General features: G+C 44.5%; 1 protein-coding gene across 2 annotated transcripts in view; it reads right to left on the bottom strand.

Annotated features, from left to right (window-relative positions):
- METTL16 (methyltransferase 16, N6-methyladenosine) overlaps positions 1-21,639 on the bottom strand; it is a 696,416-nt gene that overhangs the window by 67,500 nt on the left and 607,277 nt on the right. For both annotated transcript variants that reach the window (XM_044089910.1, XM_044089909.1), the window contains one exon: positions 10,785-10,958. In XM_044089910.1, the coding sequence (XP_043945845.1) occupies positions 10,785-10,958 (174 nt within the window). The remainder of the gene's footprint in view (positions 1-10,784; positions 10,959-21,639) is intronic.

The raw sequence follows: 21,639 nt of genomic DNA, 5'->3' as shown, positions 1-21,639 counted from the left end.
TGCTGTGAGGTGTCCTGGTGCAGAATTTGCTGAGCTGGTGATTGCAGGGGGAGGCAAAGAGACCCACCTCTTAGGTTCCCCATTTCTGAATCAGAAGGCTGAATGTGCTGGGCTCTAATTGCCACTCGTGTGGGTCTAGGAGATTTCTGCTTAAGTCGTCTGCCAGTGAGTTTTGTTTGCCTGCCAGGAATTGAGCTTGCAGATGAACCTGCATGTCCAAGGCTGTGTTCCACAGGGTCATGGCTAGCCTACAGAGTGGGTAAGAGTGGGTTCCCCCCTGCTTGTTGATGTACCACATAACTGTGGTGTTGTCTGTTTTTATTAGCAGGGGTCCTGGAGAGAGTAGGTATCTGAAAGCTGTTAGAGCATGCTGCACAGCTAGCATCTCTTTTTGGTTAATGTGCAGATTAATTTGACTTGGGCTCCAGTGGCCCTGAATGCACCTGTCATCCAGGTGCCCCCCCCCCCCCCCCCCAGGCAGTCTGATGCTTCTGTGGTTAGGTTTTGGGCGGTGTGGAGTTGAGTAAAGGGTAGTCCCTTGTTGTGGCTGCATGCTGCTGCCCACCAAAGAAACTCTGTCCTTAGACAAGGTATGATAGGAATGATGTTTTCCAGGTCCTGAGAATGTTGGCAGCAAAGTCTTTTTAAGTACCATTGAAGTTCTCTCATATGCAGTCTGGCATATTATTATTTATTTATTTCCAGTTTGATTACTGGGGAAGTCCACTGGGTTAGACTGACCAGTTTTCAGTGGAGGCCCGGAGAGAAAAGCTCCAAGATACATAATACAGATAAGATACAGAAATACACGGATGTCAGTCTTACATAATATGGAAACCGTTAGAAGTATCTTGAAAATATGCATAATAAGCAGAAAAGCATTGAGTGTGGACTTATTGTTTATACATTTTCTTTAGTGTGCACACTCAGATATTAGGTGAGAAGATGTTTTATATACATACTTTTAAGTAAAATGAGGATACACTATACATGCACAATTTCAGAAAAGAAATTAGTAATGGAAAGCTATATACAATATTTACAATGTTGAACCATAACAAATAAGCAGCTAATAGAGGAAGGAGAGCAAAGAAAATGCTCGTGGGAGCATAGCTGAAGAAGAGTTATTGAGGTTATCGATAGCTACTGTTATTGTATTGATAGTTATTGATAGCTAATGGAGAAGGGAGAGCTTAGAAAATGCTCATGGGAGCATAGCAGGAGGAGAGTTACTGAGGTCTTAGGAACCTGAGAGGGAAAACCCTCAGGAGCACAGCTGAAGGAGAGTTGTTGACGGCTTAGGAACCAGAGTGGGAAAACCTCCAGGGGAATGGACTAAGGAAGATTAGGTTGGATGGTGGCAATTGCATTTCCATTTTGTGACCAGGTGTTTGGAAAGCTGAGTTTTGAAGTTTTCTAAGTCTGGGATGGTTCTTAGAGAGGGAGGAAGGGAATTCCATTTTTTGCCTAGAGAGACAGCGAGGAGAAGTTGGCCTGCTGTACTTCTGGGTTTTGGGATAGCAATTAGGTTTTGATGCACGGATCTGAGAGTTCATATGGAATTAGGATATATGAGGCCATGAACCCTAGGGCCTGCAGGATTTTCCTTGCGGATAGCTGGGTTCTGGTGGCCATTTGACTGAAGTAGCCTGTCAGATAGGCTTGTTTTTCTGGTGTAAGGAATGCCATCTGTAATGCTGTGTCCAAGCTTTCTCCCAGGAATACAGTCTTTTGACTGGGGACTAGTTTTGATTTATTTTCATTTATGGTGTACCCCAAGGAGGTTAGACGTTTTTTTTTTTACAAATGTCAGGTACTGCAACAGCATTTCCTGACTGTCCCCCTGAATCAGGTAGTTGTATAAGTACAGGTAAATTTGATTTTTTCTCTGTCTGCAGTAGGCAATGGCTGGAGCCAGGCATTTTGTGAATACTCTGGGAGCAGTGAATAAGCCAAAGACAAGTGCAGACAACTGATAATGCATAGATCCTGCCCTGAAGCAAAGATATTTCCTGCATGAGTTCCTTATAGGGATGTGCAGATAGGCTTCTTTTAAGTCTAGGGTAGCTAACCAGCCATCTTTGGCCAGCACAGGAAGAAGCTGCTGCAGGGTGAGCATTTTGAATTGTGGTACCACAAGGAAGGTGTTTAGAATGGAAAGATCTAGGGTTGGGTGCCAAGTGACCTCTTTTCTGGGTACCAGGAAAAATCTGGAAAAGAACCCTTGACCTATCTGTTCTGCAGGAACAGGTTGAATTGCCCTTATAGAGAGCAGGGATTGAACTTGGTTTTGTGCCTCTGCCCACTGGTTTGGAGGAGGGTCTGGGAACCCTTTTGGGGTTGGCAGTGAGTGTAAGTAAAATTTGTATCCCTGGGATACAATGTTAAGGACCCATCGGTCTTCGGTGATGAAAGTCCAGTTTTTTGCATGATGGGGAAGTTTTCCTCCTAGGGGCACAAGCAGTTGGAAAAGGTGGGGAGTGGAGTTGAGAAGTCATTGGGAATTCTTCTCATAAGGGGGTGACTTAGCACTCCCTGTTTTTGAAGTGGAGGCACTCCACTGCTTAGAACTCTGCATACCCTGAGTCTGTAGTCTGGGGGGGGGGCTATTGCCCCTGGGTCTAGTTTGAGATGGCCTTGAGGGGGCTGGAAAGGACCAATGTTTTGAGGGGCAACGCCTACTGAATCTAAGAGACTGTACTTGCAAGAAACTTTGACTGTCTGCATAGACTTAGCTTTTTCTTCCATCTTTTTAAGAACCTCTTCTGTTATGGTGCCAAACAGATTGTCCTTATTCAAAGAGGCGTCTAGTAATTTTGATTTGACATGGTCTGGCAAGGTCTGCTCCTTAAGCCAAGCATGCCTCCTCAGTACAGAACCAGTGACTGCTAGGATGCAAGATGCTTCTAGGGCGTCAAAGCCACACTGCAATGTATGCTTGCTGACTTGGCTTGCAGAATGCATAAGCTCTTGTAATTCTTTATTTTCTGCACAGTCCGTAAAGGTAGCTATTTTTTGCTTAATGTTGTTTGTCTTTCGGCTTTTCCCGGTAAGAGGTCACCACAGCGGAACTCCGGTCCGCTAATGACTGGCAACAGATTTTTACGAAACGCCATGGTGCCAGCTCGACGCCCAACCTTGAACGAAGGCATGCCCATTTACGCACGCATGTCTTTCGAACGCTACCCAACCGCGAGGAGGACATGCAGACTCCACACAGAAGGCACTCCCAAGCCCAGCCGAGAATCGAACGGGAGAACCTCTTGCTGTGAGGTAACAATGCTACCGCCATACCACCGCGGCAAGAGTGCCATAATATGTTGTTGGTACTTCAGCATGTGAAAATGGCAATTCAAAGCCCTAATGGCTAGAGCTGCAGAGGTGTATACTTTCTTACCCCATCTGTCTAACAAGCTCCGGAATTCCTGTCCAAAGGAGTGGGAGTCTTAGTTGTAGTTGCTTTGATACCTTTAGCCCCCTGGGAGATGACCTCTGGGTCAGCAGTAGAATTTTTGAAAAGGAATTTGTGAGAGTCAGGAAATCTGTAGTACCTGTCTGGTTTCCTGGGAGCAGAGGGTAAAGTATCAGGAGTTAAACTGGATTCCATAAAGACATCATCCAGGACTGGGAGTATTGCTAAAGGCCTATGTTGCGGCTAGTCTAGAAATTCTCCGAGTCCCTTTTTGGACTAAGGATAGTCTTAGCATTCCCAGTGGAAATGCTCTCAAAGTATGTAAGGTTTCACCAAAAGAAAAATCCTCTGGAGGAGAAGCAGAAGGAATAGATTCCTCTGCATCTGAATCCTCATAAGCAGATAAAAGCATGTCTTCATAATCAGATACCTCAGTCATTGGACTCTTGGTCTGCTAAAGCTGCTGGCAACAGGTCTCTTTCTCTTACCAGGGGAAGGCCAACTTCCCCTAATAAACATAATAAAGTCTTCTGCCATTTTAAGCATTTGATGATGTGGCAAGGAAGCAGGTGCATGAGTTTGGGTCGTTGTTTTTTTAGGCGTAGCACGTACTCTTGGCCTTAGAAACTCGGTAGTTTTAGACAGAACTGAAGACGTGAAAGAAGTCACCAGTTTGTGTTGAATGTCGGTAGTGTGAAGAACTTCCTCAGAAGCCAGTGCCTGCTCAGCGGCTCCGTACCCATCCAAGGTAGAGACATCCGCATGTTCCATCGAAGAAGAGTCTCGTGGAATACCAGACTCCGAACAGGTTTTGGTAGAGGCCTGCGAATCCATTGAAGAGGGCATTAGGGGCTGCGAAAGTGCCTCACTGAGTACCGGCGAAATAGCGACTAGCTTAACGGAAGCGTCGTCGGCAGTTTTGGACCTGTGTGGTCTGTCTCTGTCTTTATCCTTACGTTTTTTCGGTTGATCGGTAGTCGGATGGCTTACCAAAGCCATTTCGGAACACGTAGATCGAGAACGAAAGTATTTAGCGACAATAAGAGCCTGACGATGAATAGTTCAGGCATTGAAAGTACAGTTGTGTACCTACCATAAATGTAGATGTTCGAGTGTATTCACTGTTGCAGTCATTACTCTTGGGTTATCCTGCTGGCAGGCTACCCACAGTCGGCCTGAATTCCAAAGACCTGGTCCGGCGTCGGTTGCTGTCGCCTCTTCCCTGACGTCAGTGCGCCAGGGGTATAAAAGATGCAGCCGACGCCATTTTCTTCAGTTTTTCTTGCCCCAGATGTCAGGTGCCCCAAAAAGGGTAGGCTAAACAGAATATGCCAAATACATGCATGCACTAAGGTAAACATTTCCTTCATCTAGAAGCAAATACACCACATAGATTGTATAGAATAGAAGTACAGATAAGACCCAGCAAATAAAAGGGGGATGGTGGGAGGGTAACCTGGACTGCAACAGTGAATACACTCGAACATCTACATTTATGGTAGGTACACAACTGTACTATGTTCATCGTGTTTCACTGTTGCAGTCATTACTCTTGGTTGAATCCCAAAGTTGAGGATGGGTGGCTGGGCTAAATAGGATTAGGAGAGGCTATGAGGCCCTGCAGAACTGCAGTGGCAAAGCCTGCTCTGGATTTAGAGTAGAGAGGTAAGTGGTAGTGCTTTGGAAAAGTGTGCACTGAACTCCAAGTTGCAGCCTCTAAGATGTCTTTGGTAGGTACTCCTCTGAGGAAGGCTGCTGAAGTGGCTGCTGCTCTGGTAGAATGTGGCCTAATGCCCTTAGGCACTGATTTTCCATGCTGTGAGTAGCAGAAATGAATGGAATGGCCTATCCATTTTGAAAGTGTCTGTTTAGAGATAGCCTTTCCTTATGATCCTGCAGCATATGCCACTAAAAGTTGCTCAGTCTTTCTGAAAGCTTTAGTTCTGTCCAAGTAGAAGTGTAGCTGTCTGTGTATGTCCAAAGAATGCAGTCTCTCACCCTTGTTCTGTGGATTTGGATAAAAGGTAGGCAAGTGAATGGTTTGGTTAATGCCACACTGGGCACCACCTTAGGTATAAATGTAGGGTTCGTCCTTAGAGAAACCCTGTCTGGATGGAAAATGATAAAAGGTTCCACAACCATGAGTGCCTGTAACTCAGAGATTCATCTTGCAGAGGTTATTGTTAGGAGCAGAGCTGTTTTCCAGGATAGGAATTTAATATCCGCTGTTGAGGCTGGCTCAAAAGGAGGCAGTGTGAGTTTTTCCAAGACATAATTTAGGTCCCATGCAGGTAATGGTGCTCCCCTTGGGGGTCTTACATTTTTGGCTCCTCTGAGGTACTGTCTTATTAAAGGATGAGAAAAGATAGGTGGTTCCATATTGTAATGGGCTGAAATGGCAGAGGCATGAATCTTAATTGATGAAAAGGATAGGCCTTTGTCCAACATCTCAGTTAAATATTGTAGAATCTGAGGAATATTTGGTACAAACGTGTCGATTCCTTGTTCCTGGTTCCAAGCATATAATCTCTTCCATTTTTCTGCATAAGACTTTCTGGTACTGGGCCTCCTGGCCTCTAAGATAACATCCATTACAGCTTTGGAGAGTGGAGTGTTCTGAATGGCTACATTATCCACCATGCTGCCAGATTTAAGGTCCTGATCTGGCTGTGTAGGATCTGATTGTTTTGTTGGATCAGTAAATGAGTAGTTTGAGGCAATGTCCAGGCTGGCTCTTGAGACAAGTTCTTTAGGATTAGGTACCATTGCTGGCGTGGCCAGTCTGGGGCAATCAGTATCATTTTGGCTTCTCTTGTCTGACCTTTAGGAGTACCTTGGGGAGGAGAGGCAGTGGAGAAAAGGCATATACGGTTAGGTTTTTCCAGCTGAAGGACAGGGCATCCACTTTCCATGCTTGCTTGTGGTAAATCCTTGTGCAGAATTTCTGTAGTTGGCAGTTGTGAGGGGAGGCAAATAGATCTATGGCTGGGCATCCCCATTTCCTTGTTATTATGCTGAAGACTTGTGGATCCAGTTTCCACTCCTGGGGATCCATGAGGTTTCTGCTTAGTTCGTCTGCCAGAGTATTTATTTTTCCTGGCAGGAATTGTGCTTGCAGGTGAACTTGATAAGTCAATGTTGTGTCCCACAAAGTCATGGCTTGTGTGCAGATGCAGAAGGGGTAGGAATGTGTGCCTCCCTGTTTGTTTATGTACCACATGACTGTAGTATTGTCAGTCTTTATTTGTAGTTGTCCTGAAGTACATACTTGAAAGCTGTCAGAGCATACTGAACAGCTAGCATCTCTTATTTGACTGATATGAAGAGGCATCTGGCTTGCGGGCCATGTGCCCTGAATACATTTTCCTGCCATGTGGGCCCCCCCAGGCATAATCTGATGCATCCATTGTTAGTGTCTGCCTGGCTGTGGGTAGAGTGAATGGCTGTCCCTTGTTGTGGTGACAGGCCTGAGCCCACCAACAAAACTCCTGTTGCAGGGAGGGAATGAGGGTAATTAATGTTTCCAGGCTGTGGCAATGTTGACTACAAACACTTTTTAGATACCATTGTAGTTTCCTCATATGCAGTCTGGCATATGGAATTAGTAGAATGCAGGATGCCATGAAGCCCAAAGCCTGCAGAATGTTTCTTGCAGATAACTGGGTCTTTGTTGCCAACATTGTGAAGTAAGAAGTCAGTTGTCTTTGTTTGTCTGGCGTGAGATAAGCCATCTGGGCAGTTGTATTTAAGCTTGCACCCAGGAATATTATCTCTTGAGAGGGTACTAGTTTTGATTTCTTTTCATTTACTATGTACCCTAGGCAACTTAGTAATCTTTTTACAAATGCCAGATGCTGTAGTAGAATGTCTTTGTTCTCTGCCTGAATAAGGCAGTCATCCAAGTAAGGATATATTTGAATTCGTCTTTGTCTGCAAAATGTAATTACTGGTGCCAGGCATTTGGTGAAGACCCTGGGCGCAGTAGATATGCCAAAGGGCAGTGCAGAGAATTGGTAGTGCATTGAGCCAGCTATGAATCTGAGGTATCTTCTGCAAGATTGTTTGATTGGGATATCCAGGTATACCTCTTTTAGGTCCAAAGTAACGAGCCAAGCCTTATTGCTCAGCATGGGCAGTAGCTGCTGCAGAGTCAACATTTTGAATTTTGGAACGTCCAGAAATATGTTTAGAATAGACAGGTCTAGTATTGGTCTCCAGGCTTTGTCTTTTCTGGGCACCAGGAACAGTCTCGAGTAAAATCCTTGTCCCTGCTCTTGTTGTGGTACTTGCTGAATGTCCCTCATGTCCATGAAGGATGAAACTTGCTTTTGTGCCTCTGCCCACTGATTATGTGACAGGTCTGGCATACCTTTTGCTCTTGGCAGGGTGTGAAAGTGGAACCTGTAGCCCTGAGACACTACGTTCAAGACCCATTTGTCCTGGGTAATCATGTGCCAATTTGGTGAAAAAAGTGCTAGTTTTCCCCCTAAGGGGGCTGCCAAAAGATAAGTGCTTGGTTCTGGCAGAGGAAAGTCATTGGGACTGTTTCCTGTAAGGTTCTGATTTGTCCTCTCCGCTTTTGGAGGTAGAAGCACCCCATTGTTTAGTCCTGTATGAGCCTTGGGGCTGGGATCTGCCTCTGGGACGTCTGTATCTGCCTCTTTGTGGCCTGTCTGACACTTGATAGGAACAATTGTTTGTTGGCCAGTTTCTGCTAAATCTGGGTGGCTGTACCTGTAGGAAATCCTTAACTGTCTGCATGGATTTCGCTTTATCCTCCATTTTCTTCAACACCTCTTCTGCTTTAACACCAAACAAAGTATCATGCTGTAATGAGGCATCCAATAATTTTGCTTTAATATGATCAGGCAGATTCTGTTCCTTTAACCAAGCATGCCTTCTAATGTCAGAACCCATAACTGCGGCCCTGCAAGAGGCCTCCAGTGAATCAAAACCACATTGCAAAGTATGCTTTCCCACTTGTTCAGCTGCATTCAATAAATCTTGCATTTCCTTGTTATCACAACATTCAAAATGTGTCAACATTTTCTGTTTAAGCAGTGACATTAATTATTGCTGATATTTAAGCATATTAAACTGACAATTTAAAGCCCTTACAGCCAAGGTAGCAGAAGTGTAAACCTTTTCCCCCATCTGTCCAGTGCCCTAGAATCCCTATCAGAGGGGACAGGGTTTTTTGCAGTGGAAGCCTTGACCCCCTTTGGGACCCTGAGAAATAGTTTCTGGGTCAACAGCAGGGTTTTTGTATAGAAATTTATGAGAGTCTGGAACTGGTGCAGGGGGTAAAGAGTCAGGAGACAGGCTGGACTCTGAAAATACATCTACAATGTCCAGAACAGGTGGAATAGCAAGAGGTCTGTGCTGTGGTAGTAAAAGAAAATCTCTGAGCCTTTTCTTAGATCCTGAATAATCTTGGCTCTCCCAGTAAAAATGCTCCCTCATGGTTATGTAGGGTTTCCCCAAAAGAATAATCCTCAGGAGGGGAGGCTGAAGGAATAGATTCTTCAGCATCAGAATCCTCATAGGGAGGTAAAGGGTATCCCTGTTCAGAAGAGAAATCAGAGGAAATTGAAACCTGATCAGAAAAGTTATATTCTGTTTCTTGCCTAGGCCCTCATCAAGAGAGGGATGGGAACCCCTGATCAAAGTAATTAGGTCTTGGGCCATTTTAAGCATCTGTTTCTTAGGCATGGAAGTCTGTCCATGAGAATGCTGTACTTGTTTGTTTGTCTTTAGAGCTGCTTTAGTCCTTAGCTGAGGTAGTCTTGACATATAATTGTGTAGGTCTGAAAACACCCTCAGAAGCCGATGCCTGCTCAATGGCTCCAAACCCATCTGAGGAAATAGTTTCCGAGGGTCCAATACCTTGAGTATCCAGAGGCCTAGTCGGCTCCACGTGCGAGTTGGTAGCAGCCTGTGGCTCTGAGGTAGTGGGTGTCAGGGGCTGCGAAAGCGCCTCACTGAGAACCAGCGACTAGCCTAGCGGGAGCCTCGTCGGTTTTGGACCTCGGATACCTGTCCTTTGCCTTTTCCTTGCGCTTTTTATAAACTCCGGTCGTCGGCTGTTCCGACGGCATTATATAATTAAACCTTCGGCCAAAGTAATGAAAGGCAAAATCGTACCAACGCTTAATAGTGCATTGGTTAAATCTAGCACAAAACCGACAGCTAGCAATGTCGTGATCAGGGCCTAGGCAAGGAATACAGTAAGAGTGAAAATCCTTATGAGGTATTTGCTTCCCACAAGAAATACAATTGTTAACTTTTTCTGACATCAGTCTGGAGCAAGAAAAAAGTTTCCCCAATGGGGTACTTAGCTTTAATGAAGACTTTGGATCTGAAATTCGATTTTGAAACTCTCAGGAGTCTGCCGACCGGCACTTGTGAACTGCTTTTGCTTCGGGCACCATGTGGCAAGAAAGACAGAAGAAAATGGCGTCGGCTGCATCTTTTATACCCCTGGCGCACTGACATCAGGGAAGAAGCGTCAGCAACCGATGCCGGACCAAGACTTTGGAATTCAGGCCGACTGCGGGTAGCCTGCCAGCAGGATAACCCAAGAGTAATGACTGCAACAGTGAAACACGATGAACATCAAGGCACAAAACCAAAAGTGAGGAACGTCGTGGTCTGGGCCTAAACAGGTGATGCAGTAAGAATGAAAATCTCTGTGTAGTATTTGCTTTCCACAGGCAAGACAATTGTTAACTTTTTCTTACATCGGTTAGAGCAAGAAAAAAGGATCCCCAATGGGGTACTTAGCTTTATAAGACTTCAGGATAATTCAATTTGATAATGAAAACTCAGGTAGCGGCCACTGTGCAAACTGCTTCTGCTTCGGGCTCCTCGGCAAGAAAGACTGATGTAATGGCGTCGGCTGCCTGTTTTTATACCCCTGATGATCTGACGTCAGACCTGGAGCGACAGCAACCAACGCAGAAATACTAAGTCTCGGGTATTCAGGCTGACTGAGGGCTACCTGTAGGCAGACAACCCAAGTATGATGACTGCAACAGTGAAACACTAAGAACATCTACCGCAAAATAAGACCCAAGTCACTCTGTCTCTGTAATCATCACCACCCTTCAACCACTCCAAACTCTATCCAACTAGCTTGCAAACATCAGCTGCTGTTTCTAATTGCTAATTATGCTAAATCCTGAAGATCCTCAACCAGTACTTTGTTCTTCACATACCTTTTTGTGGTAGTTATTCAAATTAATGAGAGTTTACAGATATACAAAAAGACCGCCTGGGTCTAACCACTACAAGAATGAGTACATGAAAAATACAAAAAGACTGCCTGGGTGTAACCACTACAAGAATGAGTACATGAAAATGCAAAATATACCTGTAATGCTGTGAGTATGTTCTCTATCCATGTTGCTACAACATATATGCCTTCAGATACTGGATGTCCTGTTGAACACAGTTTTTGAGACAAATCTTTAACAATAGGTTCCAGCACTGTGAAGGTAAGGGGCTTTCTAGTTTTTTCCAATTTTCTCTTTTTACAAGGAGGTGACTAAAGAAAGAAAAAGGAGTGAAATATTTTTTACACTTATACAAGTTCATTGATTCTTACCAAGTTTAGTAGATAAGATCAGATTAGAGAAGACAAAAACTCCTGCCCATGTTTCACAAAGATGAATGTTACAGCTGCACAGTAAAAAATGCACAAAGGTAAATACAGAATCTATAATCTGAAAGGAAAGCTACATCACAGTAAAATCTGTTGCTCCTTCATGTTTCATTCTGAAAATAAAACACCTTTATGTCCTTTCACTCTAAATCAACTTGAAAGATGGGGTGACTGAAAAATATTCACAGGTGGTGGAGGGTGCTTCTCACGGTCACTGACTTGCACCAAAAAGAAAGCAGCAGCCCACAGAAATCTTTAGACTTGCTCTTTCACACTACAGGATTAAATCTATAAAACATGCATCACCCCCCATGTTAAGGCCAGACCTATCATCATGTCAGCTGTAGCCTAAATTATTCACAAATCATGACACCTACAGAACACCATAATGTATTACAAATGTAAGACCAAGGCTGCCCCTTTACTGAAAGAAGTTTCTCAGCAAATCTTACATCAGAATTCAAAAGGGTTTTTAAAAACTGAAGTAGGAGAAAAATTAAAGGCCACATTAGAATGGCAGATTCCCTCGAATGATAATCAGCATACTTTCAGTAGAAGGGACCCTACAAGCAGAGAACTAGAAAAAGCAAGACAGAACCTATTTAAGGACACAGGTTGTGACTGCTGGACTAAAGTTAAAGTAATTTAAGACTTACTCTGAAGATTTCACAGTCGCATCATGGTTAGTGATGCTAACTCATACGGCTTGGTTGTCCGGTCTAGGTCGAAGCTTGGGTGCCTTCTCAGCAGAGCCAGCATGTATCCTCCCCTGTGTCTGGGTTTTCACTGAATGCTTCACTTTTCTCCCACATTCTAGATGTGCTGCAGGAGAACTGGCGATCCTCAAAACTGCCCAAAGGTATATATGCTGCGTTAACAGTGGGCAGATGTGTCATCTAGCAATGGGTTGGTGTACCATTCAGGATGTGATTTTATGCCATATATCCAGTGAATGCTGGTACATGTTCCGGCTCCCATGTAAACCTTAGTGGATTACGCAGGTATTTGGTGAACAAACAAATGCATCAGCCACTTATCTGTATAAAAATACATGCACCTTTACCCATAACATTTTTACACGCATCTACCAGGGAACGGTAACCTGGCAGACAGATTCAGTGCTAACTTTACCCCCCCCTTAATACTGGAAGAATGCAAAGCCCCTTTAATTACGGATGAACAAGTAAAGACTGTACTCTCCAAAGCCAAGAATAGAGCATCTATGGGACCAGACAACATCCCAGGCTGCGTACTGCACGAACTACAGAAAGAACTGACACCCCACCTAAGTACCATGTTCAATCATAGCCTCACCTCAGACTATGTGCCGACTGAATGGTGCACAGCAATGGTTATCCCACTCCACAAAGGGGTTGCCACCATGGACCCCGGAAACTACTCCCTCATTAGCCTGACAAGCCTGGTCTGCAAGGCCATGGAACGTATCATCTTGGAGCTTATAAACAAAGACATCAGTAACCTCCATACCCTGGACCCCACTCAGTTTGGGTTTGTAAAAGTAGATCATATCTACTAAACCTGACTGACCTCTTTGAAGCAGTCACTAGAGCTGTAGATGAGGGTAAGGTAGTGCACACAGCCTATACTGACCTCGCCAAGGCTTTTGATACCACCCCCCACTCTGGAATTATACATAAAACTCACTAAACTGGGCATAAATCCCTATGCCACAAGATGGGTGGCCAACTGGCTCACTGACAGAACCCACACAGTAAAAGTAGCCGACTCCAAGTCTGACTTCAGACCAATGACGAGTGGAGTAGCACAGGGTTCGGTCCTGGGTCGTCTCCTGTTCGGCATCTACTTCTCTGAAGTGCAGGCCAACACAGAAGGTCTTTGGCTAACAAAGTTCGCAGATGACTGCAAACTGGGAGCTATAATAGAATCACCTAATGATGTAGACATTCTACAAAAGGGCCTCACAGAGACAGATGCTTGGTGTCAAGGTCATGGCGTCAAGCTCAATGCCAAGAAGTGCATTGTCATCCCTTTTGGGAAAAACTCGGTACCCATGAACTACCACATAGGCGGTAGCTCACTAAACACTGAGTGTGATTAGAGACCTCGGGACACAGGTGGACAGTAGTCTCTCCTTTGATAACCACATCACCACAGTATTCAGGAAATCCTTCTAAGTGGCACACCATCACAAAAGGGTTCTCCTCTAGAAAAAAGGAGGTCATTGTTTGTCTCTACTCATCCCTCATCAGACCCATTATAGAATACAATGCCATTTGGCATGCATCTCACAAGACACCTACAACAATTAGAAAGGCCACAGAAATACCTCACAGAGGATTGCCGGCCTCAAACAGATGCCATACGCATACCATCTCAAAAAACTCAGAGGCAATCTCTGCCTAACATACAAAGCTATGTCAAATCCAGAGCTGTTGGGCATGCTACACTTAAAGAAACCCCAATCTCTCTGAACTACAAGCTCCAGGGACCTAAACCTTGTCACCACAAAAAACAGAACATGCTTGAGGGATAGATTTGTGTCCCAGAGACTTCCCATACTCTGGAACAAACTACCCATTCATGTCATATTGGCCCTCTAAGAAAAATCTTGACGCCTGGATGGGAACTAGAAAATTCACCCCGGGGATCACTTCTGTGGCACTGTTTGACAGGGGCACAGGAAAATAATTTTCTTGGGTGGCGAAAGCCAGGGAACCTTTTTGGCTAGGATTGCATAGGCCCCAGGGAAGATAGCCTAGTACCTACCTAAGAACCTATGAAATGCCCTGGATAAACTACTGTGGTTGTACTATGTTTACTACCTCATAGCTGATACACCTATTCATGCCTATGCCATCAAAAATAAGATACAAATATACAGCAGTTTCTTGTACATATGCTTGAGTCAATCACCAAGCTACCAATACCTTTTTATCGTATTCAGTTTATGCAATGAACTGGTCAGATAAGCAACATAGTTATTTCATAATTCAAATGAAAAATTAATGTAACAGACATATTCTCATCACTAACAGTGGATTTGGGAGGGACTGTTTCTTAGTGACTGCACTTTCAAAACAGCTTACTACCTTCAACTTGGCTTTTCCCCTTCAGCTTAAGTCATGGTGCACTGCCTCATTATGTCACAAACCATAATGTTACACCACTGGAATAAGAGAAGAAATGCAGCCTAAGACCAATCAATTTGCTCCAGTCCACTGAGTTAGCACAATCTGTTAGACATGAAAAAAAAATAAGTTATGTACTCACCATAAAGTACAGTTTTGTACCTACCATAAATGTAGATGTCCGAACTGGATAGCATCTGCAGTCATAACAAATGGGTTGTCCTGTCGTCAGGCAGCCCTTCGGTCGGCCGGATTCCAAAGTCTGGGTCCGGCTTCGGCTGATGTCACACTTCACCCGACGTCATCTCTGCTGCTCTTCGGGTATAAAGGCATCAGCCGACGCCATTTTCCTCAGTGTTTCTTGCCCCAGATGCCAGTTGCCCTCTTGGAAGGCTAAATTTTGGATAAATGCCAATGTTTCCAAAAAAAATAGAAGGCAAACACAAAAAAAAAGCATGTATGTACATATATACAAACAAATACACCATAAGAGACTCCCCCCCCCAGCTAGCTATTAGGAGGGTAAATACCCTAGGAGTACCACAGAGGGAAGGAGGGTGGTAATCCTGACTGCAGATGCTATCCAGTTCGGACATCTACATTTATGGTAGGTACAAAACTGTACTATGTCCTTCATGGATGCATCTGCAGTCATAACAAATGGGTAGAATACCACAGCCAAACTAGGGGTGGAGGAAGAAAAATTATGGTGTAGTTAGGATCCCTTGCAGTACAGCAGTGGCAAACCCTGCTCGGGATCTAGAGTATAGAGGTAAATTATAATGCTTGGCAAATGTATGCACGGAGGTCCAAGTAGCCGCCTCAATAATGTCCTTGGTTGCCACTCCTGAAGAAAGCTGTGGTAGTGGCTGTAGCCCTTGTAGAATGAGGTCTTATGTTCTGTGGAATTGGTTTTCCATGGTAGGAGTAACAGAATCTTATGCAATTTCCTATCCATTTGGAGATTGTCTGTTTGGAAATTGCTTTTCCTTCCCTTCCTGTTGCATAGGCTACTAAAAGCTGGTCAGTTTTTCTGTTACTTTTGGTTCTGTCCAGGTAGTAGCATAACTGTCTATGTACATCCAAGGTATGCAGCATTCTTTCCCCCCTGTTTTGTGGATTGGGAAAGAAGGTAGGTAGGTGGATTGCCTGGTTTAAAGACACTCTGGATACCACCTTAGGCATAAATGTAGGATTAGTTCTCATGGACACCCTATCTTGATGGAAGATTAGGAAGGGTTGCACTGCCATTAAGGCCTGTAGTTCAAACCCTCCTTGCTGAGGTAATTGCCAGTAGGAAAGCAGTTTTCCATGACAGGTGTTGCAGATCTGCTGTTGCTGCTGGTTCAAACGGAGGGAGTGTCAACTTTTCTAGCACAAAGTTCAAGTCCCATGCTGGTAATGGTGGTTTCCTAGGAGGTTTTACATTCTTGATCCCTCTGAGGAACTGCCTGAGTAGAGGATGCGAAAAGACAGGTGGAGCGAAGCTGTATTCTGCTGAAATAGCTGATGCATGTATCTTGATGGAGGAATAGGACAGGCCTGTATGTAGAAGCTCTGCCAGGTACTCCAGAATGTTAGCAATATCTATGTTCGACACATCTTTTCCTCTTTCAGTACTCCAAATGACAAACCTTTTCCATTTTCCTGCATAGTTCCTTCTTGTTGAAGGTCTGCGGCCTCAAGGATAATGTCTTTAACCCTTTGGGAAAGGTCTGGGTTAGTTGCTGCTATGTGATGTTCCAGGCAGTCAGTTGCAAGGTTTTAGGTTTGGATGCATGATGTTGTAGTAGTTCTGAGTTAACATCAAAGGCATCAGGGTATTGACCACATTCTCCCGAGACATGCTCCTCAGCAATGGGTACCAGTGTTGTCTTGGCCAATTCGAGCTATCAGGATTATCCTTGGACGTTCCTCTGATTTTCAGTAGTACCTTGTGCATCAAGGGAAGAGGTGGAAATGCATATGCTGTCAGGCCTTTCCAGCTGAAGGATAGAGAGTCCACCTTCCATGCAAGTGGGTGGAATGTCCTTGTGCAGAATTTTTGAGCTGGTGATTGAGTGGGGAAGCGAATAGATCTATTTGTGGCATTCCCCATTTCTTTGATGGCCTTGAAGATGTCCGGGTGTAGCATCCATTCGTGAGCATCCGAGGTGGTTCTGCTTAACATGTCTGCTAGGGTGTTCTCTTTTCCTGGCACAAATATTGCCTGTAACTGGATGTTGTAGCTGAGAGCCAGATTCCAAAGGTCCAAAGTCATTCTGCATAGGGGGTATGAATGAGTGCCTCCCTGTTTGTTGATGTACCACATGACTGTGGTGTTGTCTGTCCTTATCATCAAATGGCCTTCTTTGAGGAATGGTCTGAATTTTTGGATTGCCAGTTTTACTGCCAGCATTTCTTTTGGTTTATGTGCAGGTGCAGCTGGTCTTGAGTCCACAATCCTTGTATGCATTTGTCCAGCATGTGCGCCCCCCCATCCTAGGTCTGAGGCGTCCGTTGTGATGGTTTGGCTTGCTCGAAAGTTGTGGAAGGGTAAGCCTGGGTTTGACTGGCATGCTTGAGCCCACCATAGGAACTCCTGTTTTAGGCATGGGATTAGTGGGATTTCTGTTTCTAAGCTGTGCCTGTGCTGAGACCATAAATTCTTTAGGTACCACTGTAGCTTTCTCATATGTAGTCTGGCATGTGGGACCAAGATTATGCATGATGCCATGAAGCCCAAGGCCTGCAGAACTTTTCTTGCTGTTAGTTTGTTCTGCTTTGTTAATGCCAAGAAGTAAAGAGGGAGCTCTTTTGTTTTTCTGCAGTTAGGAATGCCATTTGTTTTACTGTGTCCAATTCCGCCAAGAACGTTCTTGTTTGGGATGGTATCAGCCTTGACTTTTGTAAATTGACTGTGTATCCCAGGGCTTGTAGCAAGTAAATGACCCTTTGTAAATCTGTTGTCAGCTTGCTTTTGTTGTCCGCTTGTAACAGGCAGTCGTCCAGGTATGGATAAATTTGGATTCCCTGTAGTCTGCAGTGAGCGATTACTGATGTCAGGCATTTTGTGAATACTCTGGGCAGTAGATAAGCCAAAGGGCAATGCTGAGAATTGATAATGCTCTGATCCTGCAAGAAATCTGAGGTATCTTCTGCAATTTTGTCGAATGGGGACGTGCAGGTATGCCTCCTTGAGATCTAGAGTTACCAGCCAACACTCCTTGCCCAGCATGGGAAGAAGTTGCTGAAGGGTCAGCATTTTGAATTTTGGGACAATGATGTATGTGTTTAAGACGGACAGGTCGAGAATAGGTCTCCAACTTTTCTCTTTCTTGGTACTAGGAAGAGTCTGGAGTAGAATCCTTTGCCCTGTTCTGTTATTGGTACTCTTTCCACAGCTCTCATCTTTGTTAATTCCGCTATCTGCTGTAGAGCTTCTATTTTTTGATTTGGAGGTAGGTTTGGCATTCCTCTTTACTGGTAAGGTGTGGAAGTGGAACCGTAGCCTTGGTCTATGGTTTGCAAAATCCACTTGTCTTTTGTGATATAGTGCCAATTTTTTAAGGCTAACTTTCCGCCTAATGGTGCTGCTATTTGCTCCCTGGTAGGCGGTGTCAGAGCCAAGTCACTGTGATTGTCCTGTTGCAGTGGCAGTGGTTGTGTCTGTGCCTCGGTTATTGCCTTGCCACTGTCGTCCTCTGTAGGCACCTCCTCTGGATTGATTTCTGCCTCTAGAGCGTCTATTCCTGCCCCTTTGGGATCTTGTGGAGTCAGGAAAGGACCAGTTTTTGGCAGGCCAGTTCCTGCTAAACCTTGGGGGCTGAACCTGTAAGAAATCTTTAACTGTTTGTACAGATTTTGCCTTTTCTTACATTTTCTTCATTACTTGCTGGGCAGGTGTACCAGATAGACTGGCCTTATCCATAGGAGCATCTAATACCTTTGCTTTAACATGATCCGGTAAGACCTGTTCTTTCAACCATGCATGCCTTCTTATCACTGTGCCAGTCATGGCTGATCTAAATGAAGCCTCCAGTGCATCATAGCCACATTTTAAGGAATGGTTACTAACCTGTTGGATGTTATTCACCATTTCTAATACATATTTCTTATCTAAGGATTCATCAGAGGACAGTTTTTTAGTTAACTGATCAAGCATAAACTCTTGGTATTGGATCATATGAAACTGACAGTTTAAAGCTCTAGCTGAGAGAGTAGCAGAGGTGTAAACTTTTTTCCCCCATCTCTCTAAGGACCTGGATTCCCTTTCAGAAGGAATAGGGTTTTTTTGCTGTGGTCGAGGCTACTGCCTTAGGCCCCTGGGATATAGTTTCGGGGTCTGCAAGTGGGGCCTTGTATAGGTGATGATGAGTGTCTGGCACCCTGTAAAATCTATCTGGTTTGGCAGGGGCTGGAGGTAAAGAATCAGGAGCAGTGCAAACATCATTAAATGCATCATCCACAACAGGCAGTACAGGAGGTATAGCTAAGGACCTATGTTGTGGTAAGTGCAAAAAAGTCCTAAGCCTTTTTCTTGAATCTGGGAAATCTTGTCCCTGCCATTGGAATTGTTCTCTCATGGCATGTAAGGTTTCCCCAAAGGAAAATTCCTCTGGTGGAGAGGCAGCTGGAATGGATTCTTCAGCATCGGAATCTTCATAAGTAGAAAAAGGAGCCTCTGGCTGGTCTGTAATGTCTGAGTCATCCGCAGAATCATCAGAGGACACTGGCTCGGGGGGCTCTGCTCTAGGTCTCTTTCTGGGGGCTGAGAGGCCCTGTCTGGGTGAGATTGGGATCCCCTAATTAAGGATATTAAATCTTCTGCCAGAGTAAGCATTTGTGAACTTGAAGTTGGCCTGTGTGAAGGGGGCTTAACAGGCACTGATTTAGCAGATTTGGCTGCTTTAGCCCTGGCAAAGGCCTTAATAGACATGGCTGCAGGAGGCCTAGCAGCACCACGTGCTGGGGTAGAGACATCCAAAGGGATGGTGTCTGATAAATCACTAGGAACCACAGTTGTAGGCAAAATTTCTGAGGCCGATTCAACTAAGGTAGCAGGAGCCTCAGTAGTAGTCATGGATTCGGCTGAAGATTGACCAGTTTTCTTGGTTTCGGCCGAAACCGAGACACTCGCGGCTTGCTTAACCGTGGTTTCAGCCGAAACCGCGGACTGCGAGTGTCGGTCTTTTTCTTTGCGTTTTTTAACAATTTGGGTAGTCGGAGGATCCGACGGCATAATGTACGCAAAATCTGTGCCGAAAAACTGTTCAGCAAACTCCGACCGACGCCTAAACGTTCGTCGGTTGAAGGAAGCACAGGCCGAACAGGCTGCTACGTCGTGGTCTGGGCCTAAGCAAGGCAGACAGTAAGAGTGGAAATCTTTATGAGGTATTTGTTTCCCACAAGTTAAACAGTTATTGACTTTTTCTGACATTGGCTGAGGCAAGAAAGAGTCCCCAACGGGGTACTTAGCTTTTTAGAAGTCTTCGAAGTAGTATTTGGTAGTAGTAATCTCTGGATCTGACCGACCGGCACTTGCGAACAGCTTCTGCTTCGGGCGCCACGCGGCAAGAAAGACTGAGGAAAATGGCGTCGGCTGATGCCTTTATACCCGAAGACCAGCAGAGATGACGTCGGGTGAAGTGCGACATCAGCCGAAGCCGGACCCAGACTTTGGAATCTGGCCGACCGAAGGGCTGCCTGACGACAGGACAACCCATTTGTTATGACTGCAGATGCATCCATGAAGGACATCACTCCACCTGTGTTGTCCATTTTCATTCTTCCTCAACTAATAGGATTGGATCATATGCAACTTGGCCACTTTCTACAGATTCTAGGATCCAAATTTCAAGCTCCTCCCTCACATATAATGTTCCTGACCATTACAATGCCTCAGATTAAGTCTGCTGCTATTATATACATTATACTAACATATTAAGATAATTATATTATGACAGGAAAGTGATAGATGGAAGATCAGGAGCTCAAACAGGAACTATGTTTCCTAACCACTCTTCCGTTAGGATGGGGGAAAGTGGGACGGATGTTGAAGAAGAATGAAAATGGACAACACAGATGGAACATTATGGTGAATACATAACTTCATCTGATTGTTGTCATTTTCATTCATTCCTCAATGAATAGGACAGTGTCCCCAGCTACAGTAACCTCGGGTGGCCCTCATAAGTGGAACCAAAGGCAGCTCTATTTCTGTATGTCCAATCTGTAATGCACAATAAAGGTATGAATATTAGACCAAGTGGCAGCTGTACAATCATCAGTAGAGGCTCTTGCCCAAAAAGCCGCCGATGTGGACACTGACCTGGCTGAATATGCCTTCAATTGTTTAGGTAAGGAAATACCTTTCAAGGAACAAATATAGGAAATATAATTTGTTGTCCATTCAGCCAGGGTAGTTTAAGAAATTAGTCTTCCCATTCTTATATTAGAAAAGGAAACAAATAGTTGTTCATATTTTTTAAATGCCTTGGTCCTGTCCAGGTAAAAATGCAATTGTCTATGTACATCAAGATGATGAAAATAGAAGTTATGTCCTTACCATAACGTTCCATGTGGAGTGTTCATCTCGCCTTTGTTCTTACACATGGGTTCGGAGCCGATCCTCGGCTCCGTGTCGGCCGCTTGCAAGCTCTGCATCGAGAAGAAGCTCGAGATCACCTAATACCCACAATCCCCCTCTGCCTTTACCTCAGATCTAGTTTGCAAGCAAACCAGCCATAGAGAGCACACACACATACCAAAATTTACATAATGATAGGATCATCTATATACATATACATATATATATATATATATATATATATATATATATACACAAGTGTATCATACAATACAACTATTGCAACTGCAGAAGGAGAATACTCCAGACCAGGCACCAAATTGAACGTTCTTCCTAAGGGTGGGAGGGTGGGAGTGTAAGAACAAAGCGAGATGAACACTCCACATGGAACGTTATGGTAAGGACATAACTTCTATATGTGAGAGTGTTCAATCTCGCTTTGTTCTTACACATGGGTAGCCCCTAGCTCCATGATCCTGAGGAACTCACGGAGAACGTTCTTGAGCACAGTGGAACCAAAGGTTGCCCTATCCCTAGAAACCCTGTCCACTTTGTAATGAGAGATAAATGTATGTGGTTTAGCCCAAGCAGCAGCCGCACAAATCGTGTCTAATGGTAAGCGAGCTGCGTGAGCTAAGGATGTAGACACTGATCTCGTAGAATGTCCTTTAGGTTTGACCGATAAGGTTTGATTAGAAGCCTCATAAACGTATGTGATACAATCAGTTAGCCATTTGGAAAGAGTTCGCTTTGTAACTGCTACACCCTTCCTGCTGTCAGCAAAGGCTACAAACAGTTGATCAGATTTCCTGTGATCTTTTGTTCTATCCAAATAAAACCTGAGTTGTCTATGGACATCCAATTTGTGCAACATATACTCTAATTT

This window comes from Protopterus annectens, chromosome 12.part0, assembly GCF_019279795.1.
Source record: "Protopterus annectens isolate FY-2018-M chromosome 12.part0, PAN1.0, whole genome shotgun sequence".
NCBI lineage: Eukaryota > Metazoa > Chordata > Ceratodontiformes > Protopteridae > Protopterus > Protopterus annectens.
The sequence above is the reverse complement of the archived record's forward strand: the minus strand, read 5'-3'. Positions and strand labels throughout refer to the sequence as shown.